This window comes from Gymnoscopelus microlampas (genome assembly GCF_963454915.1).
Source record: "Gymnoscopelus microlampas genome assembly, chromosome: 6".
In the NCBI taxonomy this organism is placed as follows: domain Eukaryota; kingdom Metazoa; phylum Chordata; class Actinopteri; order Myctophiformes; family Myctophidae; genus Gymnoscopelus; species Gymnoscopelus microlampas.
In genome coordinates, this window is record NC_139943.1 from 6188339 (window position 1) to 6209061 (window position 20723).

The 20723-nt window shown below is 39.8% G+C and overlaps 1 protein-coding gene across 1 annotated transcript; it reads right to left on the reverse strand.

Annotated features, from left to right (window-relative positions):
* Positions 1 to 1328: 1328 nt before the first annotated feature.
* gnb5a (guanine nucleotide binding protein (G protein), beta 5a) lies at positions 1329 to 20112 on the reverse strand. Its single transcript, XM_084059230.1, has 10 exons — positions 20005 to 20112; positions 19500 to 19541; positions 18201 to 18277; positions 17462 to 17594; positions 14550 to 14693; positions 14056 to 14147; positions 13488 to 13536; positions 13143 to 13239; positions 2159 to 2325; positions 1329 to 1471 (listed from the first exon to the last, which is right to left on the reverse strand). Exons 1-10 carry the CDS (start codon positions 20095 to 20097, stop codon positions 1460 to 1462), a joined length of 906 nt encoding a protein of 301 aa, XP_083915356.1. The 5' UTR covers positions 20098 to 20112; the 3' UTR covers positions 1329 to 1459.
* Between the last annotated feature and the right edge of the window lie 611 nt (positions 20113 to 20723).

A 20723-nucleotide genomic window follows, 5' to 3' on the forward strand; every position in this document is an offset into this window, starting at 1 on the left:
GTCACATCGGCGACGCGTTTTGCGTCGCAGAGGTCCGCGGTCCCCGTGCGCAAGCTCGTGAGTCGAGCCCATTGGTCGAAACCGTTTTCGCCGTACCGTTCGTGTACAGTGGCCCCAGCCGTTTTAAGCTGCAGTACCTATGAATGGCCAGCATGTCCAATGCGTTTCAATGCAACCACTGGGTTCTGGGGGCTTGGTCACAGCGTTATTTTTTTGTATAGACCTCTTATCAAACAACGTCACATTGATAAGAACCAGTATGCGCACGCAGGCCGGCAGCAACTGAACCCCACCGCTCATAAGATGCAATGTAAAAGTGCTCACTGCACTCACGTGTAAAAATGCATCCCATCAAACTTTTAGATGCTGTGATCATGAATGGTAGCCTAATGCAGGTGTAAGACCATTGTGTTTGTATTGTGTTATAGGTATAATACATAGTTTCCTATGCATTTAGGGGGTTTTGACCCCCAAATTTGTTTTCAGGAAAGGTGTCCCTTATTTTCATCTCTGGGAGTTGCCAACCCTAACCTTGCCATACCTTAGCTTTTGCTGAACTGACGGCACTGCCATCAAGCCTAATTTAAGCTCCGTCCTGAGAAGGTGTCGCTCGCAGAGAACGCGCCGAGAATAGCAGACCTCCAAGCTCACAACGGTCTCATCCGCGACGCGGTTGTGAGCTTGTATGTCAGCTATTCTCACCGCGCTATACCGTTGCGCGATGAAGTATATGTATGTCTCGCTAGGGTGCGCCTCACTAGCCAACACACGAGAGGGGGTTGAATGAACTGAAACCAGTGATCCCCAAAACAACAGGTTTGGGGATCTGTTGGGAATTGATTACATGAAACAGTCACCTGTGCGTCCAGTCTCAATGTTGGTAAACACATAATTGGTCTATGGAATACCCATATAGGCAAATCTTAGATCGCTTCATAAGAACTGTGTTCCAACAATGGTGTATGTATGTATGTATGTACATACGTACTGTAAGTCTATGATTGTACTCAAGCAAAGTGACACAACAACTGTGTTTTTCAACTGACCGCATCTACCCTCATCTCCATCACACCAAGCATGATAACTAACAACATTATGTTCTTTTTGGATAACAGCGTCCACACCACAACTATAACGACGACAACTATAGTCGTAAACGTGTCATGTTTCTCTGTCGGGGTGACACTGAAGGGCTTTAAATTTCAATAATGACCACCTCCCCATACATTATCCCGCTTATAACACGGCTACTTAATATATAAATAAATAAATTGACCCAAAAGTAACAACAAAACAATCATCGTTATAATAGTTATTGTTATGGTTATTGTGCTTGGTGTGAATAACGGCCCTTTAGACTCTATCTACCTCACCACCACCACCATCCTCTTCTTCACCTTCATCATCGTTACACTCTTGTCTGCCAGCATCTTCATCATCATCATCATCTTCCTCGTCATTAAGCCCAGATCTGAAAAGCAGACGGAGATAGACGCTCATTAAAAAAGGGATTTTCACAAATCCCTCACTGCACGCTGCTCTTGCTCAGCAGCATCCTGTTTATTCAACAGCTAAACACTGACGTCTGGCTTAAGAGTTCTCAACGGGCTTGAAAATTAAGACCCGGCCCAAACTGGGCCTTACTGGGCCGGCCCGAGGCTCAGCTTTGTTGCCGGGACCTTAAGGAGTGACTGGTCAGTAGACCTCAAGACCCTTGTACAGTTATTGGGAGGTAGAAGCTCCGATATGTACAATGGAGCCAACGCATTTAAGGACTTAAAAACAAACATTAACGTCTTAAACTGAATCCTGTAACGAACAGGGAGCCAGTGTAGGGAGACAAGAAATGGTAGGGTAGTCATCTGAAATGTTAAACTTTTAGTCTAATTGTAGTTGGCTGAATATCATAAGATTTTAGTCGACGGAATCTACAGTTGATTTAGTCGACTAAAGTTTATGTTGGCGGTGCCTTGATGGCGTCGTAATGCCTGATTTATACTTTGTGTTGAAATAGCCAATCTACAAGCTCACAGCGACGCATTGTGAGCTTGTAGATTGGCTATTTTCTTGCCTTAGTTCTATTGGATCTCTTGTCTAATCTAATGCATATCAAACTGGGGGTCCCTGACATGAGAAAGGTTCAGAATCAGTGTCTTACTCTCAGAGTGTGGTCCCAGGACCCCGAGCAGAAGGCGGTCCCGTCCGGTGACACCCTCAGGGTGCTGACCCTGTTCTCGTGTCCAAACAGGATGGACACCCTGGTGCCTTTCAGGACGTCCCACACGTTGAGGGTGTAGTCGTTGTAGCCGCCGAAAAGTAGCCGACCTGAAAGGATTAAAACATGACCGTATGATATGTTAACAACATGGACTGGAGGAATTCTACTGTGTCATTTTAAGATTTATTTGGCTATTTAAAAATTGCAGATATACAAGCTCATAGCGCGGCACCGAGTGCCGCACTATGAGCTTGTAGATCTGCAATTTCTTTTCATTCTTGAACATTTGTGCAAATATTTTTAATATATATTTTTAAAGGGAACATTTTTGACTCAAATCTTTGCTTCTGGGGGTCCCTGGAACAAAATAAAATGAGATGGGGGTCCGCGGACAAATACATATAATTTAGGGGGTCCTTGACATGAAAAAGGTTTGAGAACCACTGACATATTACAGAAACAATAGTTTTTCAGAAAACTGTTTGGATTTAGAAGAAATTTGTAGAATCGGCTTCAGGTCTTAATGGCTTAAATAGCTCTATATTGTGATAGTAATCATTACTATATCGACAGACAGGCAGCCTCTGTCGATAGCTTTAAAGCACAGCTCAAGACCTACGTCTTCACTCTGGCTTTTAGATGATTTTTTGGTTGATTTTTAAATCTCTGTGTTGTTATCCATGTCCTCACTGTATTGCCTGATGCACTGCCTTTTGCTATTATTTTAATGTTGTTTTATGCTTCTGCTTTTCTTAAATAGCTACTATAATTGTAGCTGGGTGCTCTCTCCTCCTGATTGGCTGAAATGTTGCAACCCGCCTGAAGCTATGTATTTTCTGTTTACTGTTACTGAACAAACGGTAGCACTTTACAATAATGACCCGTTATAAATCATTTATAAACGTTTATAAGTAGTTTGTAGACTATTAACAAATCATTAACAACCTGTTTGTTGACATTCGTAAATGATTACTAAAACCTTTATAACTACAGTTACAAATAATTTGTAAAGTATTAGTAAGTAGTGAACTATTCATGAATAATCCATTTATATACATCTGTAAAAGATTATTGAATAATTTGTAACGACCCATTCTAAAGCATTTATAAACGTTTATAAGCAGTTTGTAGACTATTAACAAATCATTAACAACCTGTTTGTTGACATTCGTAAATGATTACTAAAACCTTTATAACTACAGTTACAAATAATTTGTAAAGTATTAGTAAGTAGTAGCCTGGTTCCAGACGAATCTGCCTTTGCAAAATTGCATGCACTTTAACCCTCGGCAGATTAGGTCTGGCCCCCCTCCATAGAGATTTAAATTCTCTCCCTCCGCAGTTGTGCGGAACCAACCAGGGCCCAGTATCCAAATGTGGGCGGGCTTATCACCTTATTTGGAGCAATGACGTACAAGGAAGCACTGCTCTGATTGGTTCGTTCAAGGAAGCACTGCTCTGATTGGTTTAGGTCTAACCAATAGAGTCCGTTTGGATCTTTTTGTAACCGCCCCTTGGAAGAAAATCTACCGTTGATAGGGACCAGACTAATATCCACGCAGTGTGTCGTGTGATATTGTCTGGCTACGCGAGGCTAAGTAAGTAGTGAACTATTCATGAATAAGCCATTTATATACATCTGTAAAAGATTATTGAATAATTTGTAACGACCCATTCTAAAGCATTTATAAACGTTTATAAGCAGTTTGTAGACTATTAACAAATCATTAACAACCTGTTTATTGACATTCGTAAATGATTACTAAAACCTTTATAACTACGGTTACAAATCATCTATAAAGGTATTAGTAACTATTCATGAATAAGCCATGTATAATACATCTGTAAATGATTATTAAATCATTTGTAACTGATGTTACATAATATATACAAGCTATTGGTAGCTTGTTCATGTTTAACATATGCTTTGTTAAACATTCCTAAAGTATCTATAAATCCTTAGTACATGTTATTATGTGCCCTATAGTAAAGTGAAGACAGTTCATCATTTACAACTGTCTGTTAATGTGTTTGTTCATGTTTAACATGCTTTGTAAAACATTCCTAAAATATCTATAAATCCTTTGTACATGTTATTATGTGCCCTACAGTAAAGTGAAGACAGTTCATCATTTATGACTGTCTGTTAATGTGGACTTTCTCCTTACCTGTTGCAAACTACCTGGCTTTCATGAATGCAGACACCAAACAATTACTAGAATTATCATTCATGTTAAGCAAATGATGCGTAAGACATTCGTAAAGAGTATGTAAACCATTTGCAGACGTTATCATGAGCCTGAGCCTAGTTGCTTCTTTTGGGCTTGTTTTCATAGACCTGTCCGCTTGTTTCTTTTGCAAAATCTGGCAACACACTGATTACCTGCATTACACCTGCAGTAGCCTACTAGGGAGGAAGTGAACAGTGATGCAGTTGCAGACTGGACAGAAATATGTCTAATTCATGTTTTATGTGTTTTAACTGTCTTGTTGCAGGTGATCGAGGTAACATAAAATGGCTAATCTTACACACATGAAGTAGCATTATGACTAGGGGGTATTTTGATGGTGTCTGTTTGTATCCACAATGTTTGTTTTGATGTGTAGGCTAGTAATGTCCTCCATGCTTAGCAGTTTAGCTTAGCAGCTAAAGCTAACTTGCACTGGGAGGTGGTGACTGCAGAGGCTCCAAGCTGCTACTCTGTGATTCTGTTGTGATTAACTTCTTTGTTTAAATGTCAGTGTGTGTGCTGTGGCCAAGAGTTGCTACATTTTATATCTTAATAAATTGTTGTATACTTGTATACTATATAACGTTACTTTTGCCACTTTTTGATGTCACATGTTTTACTAATCACTGTTAAACATGAAATAATAATGCATAGTCTTCACTTTACAACAAGGCCCATGATAACGTTAGCAAATGGTCAACACACTCTTTACGAATGTCTTACGAATCATATATTAAACATGAAAGATAATTCTAGTAATTGTTTGGCATCTGCATTCATGAAAGCCAGGTAGTTTGCAACAGGTAAGGAGAAAGTCACATTAACAGACAGTTGTAAATGATGAACTGTCTTCACTTTACAATAGGGCACATAATAACATGTACTAAGGATTTATAGATATTTTAGGAATGTTTTACAAAGCATGTGTTAAACATGAACAAACACATTAACAGACAGTTGTAAATGATGAACTGTCTTCACTTTACTATAGGGCACATAATAACATGTATTAAGGATTTATAGATACTTTAGGAATGTTTAACAAAGCATATGTTAAACATGAACAAGCTACCAATAGCTTGTATATATTCTGTAACATCAGTTACAAATGATGTAATAATCATTTACAGATGTATTATATATGTCTTATTCATGAATAGTCATAAAATACCTTTATAGATGATTTGTAACCGTAGTTATAAAGGTTTTAGTAATCATTTACGAATGTCAATAAACAGGTTGTTAATGATTTGTTAATAGTCTACAAACTGCTTATAAACGTTTATAAATGCTGTATAAACCTTCGGCTCACCAGGCCGTGAACATCAGTGAACGTCTGTGCGGTTTGTCTTCATCAATGAAAATAACGTACATGTAAACTGATATAAAACTGCTGTCATGTGCAGTTGGGGTGAAGAAACACAACCATTTCACTCCTAATAATACCTATTTGATTTGACATCCTGACTTGCTGCTGCAGCTGAGGCTTGAACCTGTTGCCTGCGGCTCACTAGTCAGTGACTCTATCCATTCACCTACAGCTGTTTCCTTGGAATCTGTGGTTCTGAAACGTTTTGTTGTCAACCCCCCAAATTGACATGTATTTGGGCAGTGGACCCCAATGTGAAAAGATGTAGTGTCAGGGCCCCCATGAAAAAGATTTATATTTATGCTGTAACACATTTTTTTTAAAGTTATTTGTCTTGTTTGTTGTTCAAGTCAAAGCACCAGGAAGGCTGTACTTGTCAGCCATCTGTTAGCTCAATGGGTTGAGACGCAGTATCCATGATCCAGAGGCCATGAGTTCAAATCCCATTGATGTCTTTCCTATGATTCTTTCCTTTGCAGACTGGCTTCCAGAAGATCAACTGAAAGCTACCAGGAAGGCTATATTTGTCATCCAACTGTTAGCTCAATGGGTTGAGACGCAGTATACATGATCCAGAGGCCATGAGTTCAAATCCCATTGATGTCTTTCCTATGATTCTTTCCTTTGCAGACTGGCTTCCAGAAGATCAACTGAAAACTACCAGGAAGGCTGTACTTGTCAGCCATCTGTTAGCTCAATGGGTTGAGACGCAGTATTCATGATCCAGAGGCCATGAGTTCAAATCCCATTGATGTCTTTCCTATGATTCTTTCCTTTGCAGACTGGCTTCCAGAAGATCAACTGAAAGCTACCAGGAAGGCTATATTTGTCATCCAACTGTTAGCTCAATGGGTTGAGACGCAGTATACATGATCCAGAGGCCATGAGTTCAAATCCCATTGATGTCTTTCCTATGATTATTTCCTTTGCAGACTGGCTTCCAGAAGATCAACTGAAAGCTACCAGGAAGGCTATATTTGTCATCCAACTGTTAGCTCAATGGGTTGAGACGCAGTATTCATGATCCAGAGGCCATGAGTTCAAATCCCATTGATGTCTTTCCTATGATTCTTTCCTTTGCAGACTGGCTTCCAGAAGATCAACTGAAAGCTACCAGGAAGGCTATATTTGTCATCCAACTGTTAGCTCAATGGGTTGAGACGCAGTATACATGATCCAGAGGCCATGAGTTCAAATCCCATTGATGTCTTTCCTATGATTCTTTCCTTTGCAGACTGGCTTCCAGAAGATCAACTGAAAACTACCAGGAAGGCTGTACTTGTCAGCCATCTCTTAGCTCAATGGGTTGAGACGCAGTATTCATGATCCAGAGGCCATGAGTTCAAATCCCATTGATGTCTTTCCTATGATTCTTTCCTTTGCAGACTGGCTTCCAGAAGATCAACTGAAAGCTACCAGGAAGGCTATATTTGTCATCCAACTGTTAGCTCAATGGGTTGAGACGCAGTATACATGATCCAGAGGCCATGAGTTCAAATCCCATTGATGTCTTTCCTATGATTCTTTCCTTTGCAGACTGGCTTCCAGAAGATCAACTGAAAGCTACCAGGAAGGCTATATTTGTCATCCAACTGTTAGCTCAATGGGTTTAGACGCAGTATTCATGATCCAGAGGCCATGAGTTCAAATCCCATTGAAGTCTTTCCTATGATTCTTTCCTTGAGTGGGTTCTATTCCCACTCGAGTCAAGTGTCCCCGGTAACTTGGGGCAACGGATAAATTGACTGATATCCTTAGTGATGCTTCCCTTTGCAGACTAACTTCTATAAAAACAAGTTAAAACCACCAGGAAACCTGTAACTCTCAGCCTACAGCATAGCTCAACTGGTAGAGCGTCTGTCCAATAACATGACTTGACTTGAGTGGGTTCGATTCCCACTCGAGTCAAGTGTCCCCGGTATCTTGGGGCAACGGATAAATTGACTGATATCCTTAGTGATGCTTCCCTTTGCAGACTAACTTCTAGAAAACAAGTTAAAACCACCAGGAAACCTGTAACTCTCAGCAAACAGCATAGCTCGACTGGTAGAGCGTCTGTCCAATAACATGACTTGACTTGAGTGGGTTCGATTCCCACTCGAGTCAAGTGTCCCAGGTACACTCCTACAAGTTATTCTACGGATATCAGTCAATTTATCCGCTGCCCCAATTTACCGGGGACTTGACGTTAGTGGGAATCGAACCCAGGACCGCTCGGTCCTGGGTTGTACTGCATTTGAACCAGCACACTCCTACAAGTTATTCTACGGATATCAGTCAATTTATCCGTTGCCCCAAGTTACCTGGGACACTTGACTCGAGTGGGAATCGAACCCACTCCAGTCAAGTCAAGTCATGTTATTGGACAGACGCTCTACCAGTCGAGCTATGCTGTTGGCTGAGAGTTACAGGTTTCCTGGTGGTTTTAACTTGTTTTCTAGAAGTTAGTCTGCAAAGGGAAGCATCACTAAGGATATCAGTCAATTTATCCGTTGCCCCAAGATACCGGGGACACTTGACTCGAGTGGGAATCGAACCCACTCAAGTCAAGTCAAGTCATGTTATTGGACAGACGCTCTACCAGTTGAGCTATGCTGTAGGCTGAGAGTTACAGGTTTCCTGGTGGTTTTAACTTGTTTTTCTAGAAGTTAGTCTGCAAAGGGAAGCATCACTAAGGATATCAGTCAATTTATCCGTTGCCCCAAGATACCGGGGACACTTGACTCGAGTGGGAATCGAACCCACTCAAGTCAAGTCAAGTCATGTTATTGGACAGACGCTCTACCAGTTGAGCTATGCTGTAGGCTGAGAGTTACAGGTTTCCTGGTGGTTTTAACTTGTTTTTCTAGAAGTTAGTCTGCAAAGGGAAGTATCACTAAGGATATCAGTCAATTTATCCGTTGCCCCAAGTTACCGGGGACACTTGACTCGAGTGGGAATCGAGCCCACTCAAGGAAAGAATCATAGGAAAGACATCAATGGGATTTGAACTCATGGCCTCTGGATCATGAATACTGCGTCTCAACCCATTGAGATAACAGATGGCTGACAAGTACAGCCTTCCTGGTAGTTTTCAGTTGATCTTCTGGAAGCCAGTCTGCAAAGGAAAGAATCATAGGAAAGACATCAATGGGATTTGAACTCATGGCCTCTGGATCATGTATACTGCGTCTCAACCCGTTGAGCTAACAGATGGCTGACAAGTACAGCCTTCCTGGTAGTTTTCAGTTGATCTTCTGGAAGCCAGTCTGCAAAGGAAAGAATCATAGGAAAGACATCAATGGGATTTGAACTCATGGCCTCTGGATCATGAATACTGCGTCTCAACCCATTGAGCTAACAGATGGCTGACAAGTACAGCCTTCCTGGTAGTTTTCAGTTGATCTTCTGGAAGCCAGTCTGCAAAGGAAAGAATCATAGGAAAGACATCAATGGGATTTGAACTCATGGCCTCTGGATCATGTATACTGCGTCTCAACCCATTGAGCTAACAGTTGGATGACAAATATAGCCTTCCTGGTAGCTTTCAGTTGATCTTCTGGAAGCCAGTCTGCAAAGGAAAGAATCATAGGAAAGACATCAATGGGATTTGAACTCATGGCCTCTGGATCATGAATACTGCGTCTCAACCCATTAAGCTAACAGATGGCTGACAAGTACAGCCTTCCTGGTGCTTTGACTTGAACAACAAACAAGACAAATAACTTTAAAAAATGTGTTACAGCATAAATATAAATCTTTTTCATGGGGGGCCCTGACACTACATCTTTTCACATTGGGGTCCACTGCCCAAATACATGTCAATTTGGGGGGTTGACAACAAAACGTTTCAGAACCACAGATTCCAAGGAAACAGCTGTAGGTGAATGGATAGAGTCACTGACTAGTGAGCCGCAGGTAACAGGTTCAAGCCTCAGCTGCAGCAGCAAGTCAGGATGTCAAATCAAATAGGTATTATTGGTTGTGAAATGGTTGTGTTTCTTCACCCCAACTGCACATGACAGCAGTTTTATATCAGTTTACATGTACGTTATTTTCAGTGATGAAGACAAACCGCACAGACGTTCACTGACGTTCACAGCCTGGTGAGCCGAAGGTTTATACAGCATTTATAAACGTTTATAAGCAGTTTGTAAACTATTAATAAATCATTAACAACCTGTTTATTGACATTCGTAAATGATTAATAAAACCTTTATAACTACGGTTACAAATCATCTATAAAGGTATTTTATGACTATTCATGAATAAGACATGTATAATACATCTGTAAATGATTATTACATCATTTGTAACTGATGTTACAGAATATATACAAGCTATTGGTAGCTTGTTCATGTTTAACATATGCTTTGTTAAACATTCCTAAAGTATCTATAAATCCTTAATACATGTTATTATGTGCCCTATAGTAAAGTGAAGACAGTTCATCATTTACAACTGTCTGTTAATGTGTTTGTTCATGTTTAACATATGCTTTGTAAAACATTCCTAAAATATCTATAAATCCTTAGTACATGTTATTATGTGCCCTATAGTAAAGTGAAGACAGTTCATCATTTACAACTGTCTGTTAATGTGACTTTCTCCTTACCTGTTGCAAACTACCTGGCTTTCATGAATGCAGATGCCAAACAATTACTAGAATTATCTTTCATGTTTAATATATGATTCGTAAGACATTCGTAAAGAGTGTGTTGACCATTTGCTAACGTTATCATGGGCCTTGTTGTAAAGTGAAGACTATGCATTATTATTTCATGTTTAACAGTGATTAGTAAAACATGTGACATCAAAAAGTGGCAAAAGTAACGTTATATAGTATACAAGTATACAACAATTTATTAAAGGGTCTACACCATGAATTTTAACTTTTTCTTCATTTTTGTGTGTTTTTGGTCTCCCCCACCTCTCTTCTGTTCCAACAAATACCCGACTTCGAGCATGCAGGCTTTCATAGGCTATCTGTGGTTTTCATGTAAATTGGTCTGAAAACAGTCCGTCAGATTTGTTCCCCCACCCTACGTCACGTCTGGGAACAATTCCTCCCGTTTTTCAGTTCTAACCAAAAAAAAAAAATCCAAAAAAAATATATATATTTTTTTTTTTCATTTTTTTTTTTTTTTAAATTTGTTCTTTTTTTTTTTTTTTCTTTTTCCACACAGAACCAGGACATGACATGCAGACAAACTGGCTCAATAGCGCCCCGTGCCAAATAGGACAATGTGGTATTGCAGGTGAAAGTGCTTTATAAGCCAGAGAGAAGTTAGTTGGAATGAGTATATCTGAGGCTTGATTTAGGCTCAAACCTTTTGAAAAACGTTTGAGGGACATAAACAATATGATATCAAATATTATTATTATTTTTTAAATTCATGGTGTAGCTCCTTTAAGATATAAAATGTAGCAACTCTTGGCCACAGCACACACACTGACATTTAAACAAAGAAATTAATCACAACAGAATCACAGAGTAGCAGCTTGGAGCCTCTGCAGTCACCACCTCCCAGTGCAAGTTAGCTTTAGCTGCTAAGCTAAACTGCTAAGCATGGAGGACATTACTAGCCTACACATCAAAACAAACATTGTGGATACAAACAGCCACCATCAAAATACCCCCTAGTCATAATGCTACTTCATGTGTGTAAGATTAGCCATTTTATGTTAACTCGATCACCTGCAACAAGACAGTTAAAACACATAAAACATGAATTAGACATATTTCTGTCCAGTCTGCAACTGCATCACTGTTCACTTCCTCCCTAGTAGGCTACTGCAGGTGTAATGCAGGTAATCAGTGTGTTGCCAGATTTTGCAAAAGAAACAAGCGGACAGGTCTATGAAAACAAGCCCAAAAGAAGCAACTAGGCTCAGGCTCATGATAACGTCTGCAAATGGTTTACATACTCTTTACGAATGTCTTACGCATCATTTGCTTAACATGAATGATAATTCTAGTAATTGTTTGGTGTCTGCATTCATGAAAGCCAGGTAGTTTGCAACAGGTAAGGAGAAAGTCCACATTAACAGACAGTCATAAATGATGAACTGTCTTCACTTTACTGTAGGGCACATAAAACATGTACAAAGGATTTATAGATATTTTAGGAATGTTTTACAAAGCATGTTAAACATGAACAAACACATTAACAGACAGTTGTAAATGATGAACTGTCTTCACTTTACTATAGGGCACATAATAACATGTACTAAGGATTTATAGATACTTTAGGAATGTTTAACAAAGCATATGTTAATAGTCTACAAACTGCTTATAAACGTTTATAAATGCTTTAGAATGGGTCGTTACAAATGATTTAATAATCTTTTACAGATGTATATAAATGGCTTATTCATGAATAGTTCACTACTTACTAATACTTTACAAATGATTTGTAACTGTAGTTATAAAGGTTTTAGTAATTATTTACGAATGTCAACAAACAGGTTGTTAATGATTTGTTAATAATCTACAAACTACTTATAAACGTTTATAAATGCTTTATACCGGGTCATTATTGTAAAGTGCTACCATTTTTGAAAATGGAACATTTTGTACTCAAATCTTTGCTTCTGGGGGTCCCTGGAACAAAATAAAATGAGATGGGGGTCCGCCGACAAATACATATAATTTAGGGGGTCCTTGACATGAAAAAGGTTTGAGAACCACTGACATAATAGAAACAATAGTTTTTCAGAAAACTGTTAGGATTTAGAAGACATTTGTAGAATCGGCTTCAGGTCTTAATGGGTTAAATAGCTCTATATTGTGATAGTAATCATTACTATATCGACAGATCTGTCGATATCTTTAAAGCACAGCTCAAGACCTACTTCTTCACTCCGGCTTTTAGATGATTTTTTGGTTGATTTTTAAATCTCTGTGTTGTTATCCATGTCCTCACTGTATTGCCTGATGCACTGCCTTTTGCTATTATTTTAATGTTGTTTTATGCTTCTGCTTTTCTTAAATAGCTACTATAATTGTAGCTGATAAATGGGTGCTCTCTCCTCCTGATTGGCTGAAATGTTGCAACCCGCCTGAAGCTATGTATTTTCTGTTTACTGTTACTGAACAAACACTCTATAGTAATGATTACTATCACAATATAGAGCTATTTAACACTGTTACTGAACAAACACTCTACAGTAATGATTACTATCACAATATAGAGCTATTTAACACTGTTACTGAACAAACACTCTATAGTAATGATTACTATCACAATATAGAGCTTTAACATTTTAACCAAATCATTTTTTTTTAACCAAAACATATCACTTACCCTACCTTTAATAATAATAATGCTAATAACAATCCTACCACTGAGAGAGAAGTCAACACTGGAGACGCCAAAAATTATGCTTTCTTTGGAGTAAATGGCCACTTCTCTGTCTGCCCTCAGGTCATAGAGACGACACTGTAACACACATGACATTCAATTTGATACAATGTAACAGAGATTACAGTTTCATTTGATACACTGTAACACCTTATCTACAAGCTTAAAAGGGAATCCCTTCCTTGGCCAGGGGAGATATTACAGGGAGATAATTTGATACACACTGTCAGTGAAAACGACAGTAAACACTCAGACAGACAGACAGACAGACAGACAGACAGACAGACAGACAGACAGACAGACAGACAGACAGACACAATACTCACTGTAGCATCATCAGACCCGGAGGCGAAGGCATCTCCACTAGGATAGTATCTATTGATCATGAAAAACACACACATACGTGTAATGCAGATCGGAAACAACTGGCCAATAAACCCTGTTATTACACGGCTTGGTTGAATGCACCTGCTCATATCAATCTGCGCTGTTTGGTTTTATGCTGTATCCATCATGGTAGCCACGTAAACAAACATATCTACAGCTAAACATTGTTTCAAGAATGTTTTTGAAAACGTTTAAAGCGAGAAATAGATCACATGCAGTAACCGATTATTGATTCTATTTCATCAACACTTTCCATTGTTTTCCGAGGCGACCGTGTTGCACTGGACGCACCTGGCATACATTAATGGAATACTTTCATTACCGTAAGCTATGAAATCCTTTGCTGTGTTACTTTTGGGTCCATGGCATGTATTAATTGATTCATGAAGTAGTGTAACAAGCAGAATAATCAATGGGGATTATCCCATTGATTATCCCTTGCTTAACAACTTGTACGTCTGTACATTCATGTCAGTTATGTGTGTCAGTGACGTGGGGGCCACCAACCTGACACTGTTGATGTCTGACTCGTGAGTTTCGAAGGACTGGATGCACTGTCCTGAACGCATGTCCCACACGTTGGCCTTCTTGTCACAGCCCTGCCATGACAGTGAGAAAAGTACACTTAAGGCCCACTTTCACTTTTGTCTCTTCTGTCTCTCTATGACTTCTGTCTCTCTATGACTTCTGTCTCTTCTGTCTCTCTATGACTTCTGTATCTTCTGTCTGTCTATGACTTCTGCAAGGGCCAAATCCCACCAGAAATACACACACGCCTAGTAGACCACTAGTTCTCAACGTTGGGTCCAGGGACCACCAGCGATCCTCAGGGGGTCCCCAGCAAAATAAGTTAAAATAGCATTAAAAATGTGTTCAACACTTAACCCCACATTACATTGGGGAGCAAATGGGGTAAAAAGAAAAAATAGGAAAACAAGCACAGAAAGAAGAGAAGAAACGTGGAGAAACAGTGAATCATGAGGAGGAGAAGATGTTCTCACCCCGGAGACGAAGGTGTTTCCCGTCTCAGACGGAGCGAGGTCCAGACACAACACGTCTGCCGCGTGGCCGTGGAAACTCTGGAGCAGCTGACCGCTCTCTACGTCCCACAATGCACAGGTTCCGTCTCCACTGGAGGTCAGGATCTGATGAAAACATCACTAAACATATTAATAAACATAATGCACAGGTTCCGTCTCCACTGGAGGTCAGGATCTGATGAAAACAATACTAAATATTAACCCATTCATTCCGGGAACGCATCCGTGTAACCACTTTATCCATGTGTTATGCTTCGGCTATTCAAAAATAGCAGATCTACAAGCTCATAGCGCGGCACCGAGTGCCGCACTATGAGCTTGTGGATTGGCTATTTTTTTTAGTCTTGAACCCTTTGTGCAAATATTTGAATATATTTGAATATATTTTTAAAGGGACATTTTTTTTACTCAAATCTTACAAATGTTCGCTTTAAATATACATATCAAAAAGTTGCACACATGTTCAAGATTTTAAAAAAATGCAGATGTACAAGCTCATAGTGTGGCACTCGTATAATAGCAGATATACAAGCTCTGACCTTATAGTACACAGTGATGATAGCAACACAGCTGCATAAGGCTGACCTTATAGTACACAGTGATGATAGCAAGACAGCTGCATAAGGCTGACCTTATAGTTCACAGTGATGATAGCAACACAGCTGCATAAGGCTGACCTTATAGTACACAGCGATGTAAGCAACACAGCTGCATAAGGCTGACCTTATAGTACACAGCGATGTAAGCAACACAGCTGCATAAGGCTGACCTTATAGTACACAGCGATGTAAGCAACACAGCTGCATAAGGCTGACCTTATAGTACACAGCGATGTTAGCAACACAGCTGCATAAGGCTGACCTTATAGTACACAGTGATGTAAGCAACACAGCTGCATAAGGCTGACCTTATAGTACACAGTGATGTTAGCAACACAGATGCATAAGGCTGACCTTATAGTACACAGCGATGTTAGCAACACAGCTGCATAAGGCTGACCTTATAGTACAAAGTGATGTTAGCAACACGGCTGCATAAGGCTGACCTTATGGTACAAAGTGATGTTAGCAACACGGCTGCATAAGGCTGACCTTATAGTACACAGTGATGACAGTAGTCAACAACAGTATTGTTAGTGCACTGTGGCACACCTAAATCAACATGTTGCAAGGTGACGCGTTGTGAGCTTGTAGATCTGCTATTTTTGGCCAAATGTTTACCTTTTTTGGCACACCCAGAATAGGCACACTACTTATGATTCATGTGCTTCACTTTTAGAACGTTTGTGAGGTTCAACAAAAGCCAAGATGTCTATTAATAGACTGAGGCTAAATCATGTGACCCTGGAATCAAATGAGCAGCGACTGACTGTCGTGAATTATTAACAATGTGGAGATGTTCTCTTCAGCACTGATTTATTACATATTACTTTACATTAACCCATTAAGACCAGGAACGCATCTGTGTCATTTTTACATTTCTTTGGCTATTCAAAAAATAGCAGATCTACAAGCTCATAGCACGGCACCGAGTGCCGCGCTATGAGCTTGTAGATCTGCTATTTCTTGCAAATCTTTGAATGTATATTTTTAAAGAGAACATTTTTAACTCAAATCTTTGCTTCTGGGGATTCTACAAAGGTCTTATAAATCCTAACAGTCTTTAAAAAAAAAAATGCTATAAAATCAGTGGTTCTCAAACTTTTTTCATGTCAAGGACCCCCAAAATTATATGTATTTTTCATGTCAAGGACCCCCAAAATTATACGTATTTGGCCACGGACCCCCATCTCAAAATATGTTGTTCCAGGGACGACCCCCCCCCCAGAAAGAAATATTTGAGCAAAACATTTTTGCTTAAAATAATTTTCTTTTCTAAAATAGCAGGACAGGTTCAAACGTTTGTTGGCATCAATAAACACTGTGCGCTTAGTAAGAAGTGCTCTGGATATTCGAAGCGCTCCTCTGCTCAAAAGCGATTTCTGTGGACAGTATTGCAGACCTATTGTACCCCTAACAAAGGTGTAGGCCTACCCTTAATGAAGGTGTAGGTCTAAACTTAACTAAGGTGTAGGCCTACCCTTAACGAAGGTGAACCAGAGTTGATTTTGACAGCACATTTTGATTTAGTTTTAGTCATAGTCTTTTGAATAAAATTCCATTTAGTTTTAGTCATATTTTAGTCATCTGAAATGTTTTACTTTGTAGTGGCAAAACCATATAGAAATCGTATAGTAACCAAAGACATGGGCAAGAAACTGTTATTCAGGAAACAGTTATTCAGGAGGCCCACAGGAAACAGCTACAGGGAAAGACAGGCACAGACAGCTGAGAGGTTAAGGCAGGCAGTTGAGAGGGTCACAGGGAAATCAATTTAATACAGGAAGTAAAGGCTTTCCAGACCCTGGGAAGATATGGATGAAGCAATACCGAGTAAATGATTTGTCAGGGAGATTAGAATTCAGGATCCGATTACGTTTCTTCCACCACTCGAGCGGTGGCAATTTACTATTTTAAAACTCAAAGAATCATCCACAACTTTTCTCTTCTCCACTAGTACCTCACTAACATTTAAGTCTAGTTTTTATGTTTTGATTAAATTGTCAATATATTATATTTCGGCAGTGAAAAAAGGTAGTCGACGAACATCGACTTTCGTCATAGTTTTAGTCGACGAAATCAACACTGAGGTGAACCTATACCCTAACGAAGGTGCAGCTGTGCTTGCAGTTCCTCAAAACATGAAAGTAAATATTTCATCCAGTTCAACAGTTCCACGTGGGGTGATCTCAGACAGACAGACAGACAGACAGACAGACAGACAGACAGACAGACAGACAGACAGACAGACAGACAGACAGGTAGTTGTCTCACCTGCATGTCAGAGTTGGTGAAGCTGCAGGCAGACAGGTAGTTGGTGTGCATGGCCACAGACTTCTTCTTGGCCGCCAGGTTCTCGTTCTTGTCCAGAGACAGAGGATACACCGAGCATTTGTTGTCCAGACCGCTGTGACACAATACAGGGTTAGTTAGTTCTGACAGCACATTTTTTATGTACTTATTTATGTACGTATCCCATTCTGCCATCTGAAATGTTTTACTTTGTCTAGTTTTAGCTGACTAAATATATTACGATTTTAGTCGACTAAATCTACAGTTGATTAAGTAGATTAATGGCGTGATGGCATCGTAATGCCTGATTTATACCTATAGCTGTGTGCCGAAAAATATCAGATCTTTTTAACCAAAACCAAGCATAAAATCACTAGTCTTAGTCCTACTGGATCTCATCTCCACTAGTCCTTCCCTTACATTTTTGTCTAGTTTTTTTCAAAATGTTATTGAAATTGTCAATAGGCCTATATTTAGTCATAGTTTCAGTCATCATAGTTGTTTAGTTTTCGATAGTGAAAATAATTTAGTCGACAATTTATTTTTTTGTCATAGTTTTAGTCAACAAAATGTCTATGACCGTTTAACCCTGTTGTTGTCTGATGACTAGAGTTCATGACATTTACTTTGATCTTACACTGTGGACGTCATAAGAGCGTCTGATGTTGATGTCTAAATTGTACATAATAAATAGAATAGTGTGAAAGGCAGAGTCACTCACCCACACGCCACAGCACAGCCAGAGGGAGCGTAGGCACAGGCCATCACCCATGTGCAAGGCATGGTCACTGCATGCTCCTATAAACACCCAGAGACACAAGACAACATGGTCACTGCATGCTCCTATAAACACCCAGAGACACAAGAGAACATGGTCACTGCATGTTCCTATAAACACCCAGAGACACAAGACAACATGGTCACTGCATGCTCCTATAAACACCCAGAGACACAAGACAACATGGTCACTGCATGCTCCTATAAACACCCAGAGACACAAGACAACATGGTCACTCAGGGACGTGCAGAGAATGTTAGAGGGGCAGGGGCTGACATTTCTAAAAGGGAACTTTTGGTGAAAATACCGAAAATAGCTGATCTCCAAGCTCACAACGTGTCGCAGTGAGCTTGGAGATCAGCTATTTTCTGTGCGTGATGCTGCACTCAACTAAGTATAATCAGGATTCAGGCCAATACTGGATATGCAATTCTTTCAACATAAAATGATGCATTCAAGTTCAGGTACGGCATGGAAAGGGGGCATTTGCACTTCTTTCAAACAAGTAAGTGCTACAGTACATTCAGGATCTGGAGAGGACTCTTTTACAGACGGGTAAAAGGGCAGGGGCTCAACCCCCCTTTAATGTCTAGCATGCTCCTAAACACTCAGAGACACAAAACAACATGGTCACTGTATGCTTCTAAACACCCACAGACACAATACACTCAAATATCAATACAAATGGTATCAGTATAGTACGGTATAATACAGTGTAACACAGAATAGGCTATAACTTCTTCAACGTTGTACAGGTCAAGGACCCCTTAGCTGAGAGAGAGATGAAGCAGGGACCCCCCCTACATGTTGAATAACATTGTGTTGCAGATTAAACTTTTTCATACATTTCATAGATCGCTTCATAGACTTGTTTGACAGCAACTATCATCAGTGTTGTGTCTAGCTTGTTTGTTTAGCTTTTCTATTCATATGTTGGATTCATGTTATAATGTGCATTTTAACCACTTAAACCCTCAATACTTAGTACACTTGACCTTCGCAGCGCCACACGTTGTGAGCTTGTAGATCTGCTATTTTCGGTGAATGTTCAGCCTCAGAATAGCGACGCTAGGGTTCAAGTGGTTAAAAAGTTCCTAGGCCTATATCACACAAAGATTTGGCGACGACCCTTGTATTACCTCTGAGGAGCCCTAGGGGTCCCCCCGGACCCCCTGTTGAAGACGCAAGTAATACAGTGTAATAAAATACAGTAGGTACTATTAGATACATAGTGTACCTTACCTTGTTGGTGGTAAAAGCATCCCACACGATAACCTTTCCATCCTGAAATAAACAGTGAGGGAAACGTTATCAGTAAACCTTTAAGACAAACCAGTCACACAGCCTGTGTTCACTAGACTAGACCAGTGGTTCTCAACCTTTTCCATGTCAAGGACCCCCAAAATGATATGTATTTGGCCGCGGACCCCCATCTCAAAATATGTTGCTCCAAGGACCCCCCAGAAGCAAAGATTTGAGTTACAAATGTTTGCTTTAAATAGATATACAAGCTCGAAACACGTTGTGAGCTTGTAGATCTACTACTCTTTTATTTTAATCCCGAAAAAGTATCAGTTTTGGACATAGAAGGTTTCCACCCGATAGAGACGATATAATATTTCTAATAAATATATAAAATCAGTGAATCACCTGTGATTAACTGACGATGTGTCTCTTGTCTCTACACCAGTCCATACATAACGTTCTGGTTATAGGTTTCTAATATTTATAATAATTATAATAATACCTGAGAGGAGCTGACGATGCGTCTCTTGTCTCTACACCAGTCCATACAGAGAACCTTGTTTCCATGTCCCTTCAGGGTCCGCCTGGTCTTCATCACAAACTGACCCAGACCGTCCACCTTCTCTGCCACCTGGTGCACTGAACACAGAGAGAAGAAAGGCCACCATGATGTTAGAAAGACCACCATGATGTTAGAAAGACCACCATGATGTACTGAACACAGAGAGAAGAAAGGCCACCATGATGTTAGACCAATGTTGATTTCGTAAAAACAACTATGACGAAAAATGTTCGTCAAAAACTAAATCAAAATTAAGCTATGATGACTAAAACTAAGACTAAATATATTGACAATTTAGTCAGCAAATACAAACTAGACTAAATGTTAGTGAGGGACTAGTGGAGAAGAGATCCAGTAGAACTAAGACAAGTCGTCATGGGTGCACGTGGGTGTCACAGACCGAAAATGGCAGATCTACAAGGTCACAACGTGTCGCGCTGCGACACGTTGTAGATCTGCTACTTCCGGCAGCTAAGTGAAAATCTGCCATTTCGACGGCATCAAGGCACCGCCACAAATACATTTTAGTCGACTAAATCAACTGTAGATTTAGTCGACAATAATCTTATGATATTTAGTCGACTAAAACTAGACAAAAACTAAAAAATTTCAGATGACTAAAATCTGACTAAAACTAAATGGAATTTTATTTAAAAGAC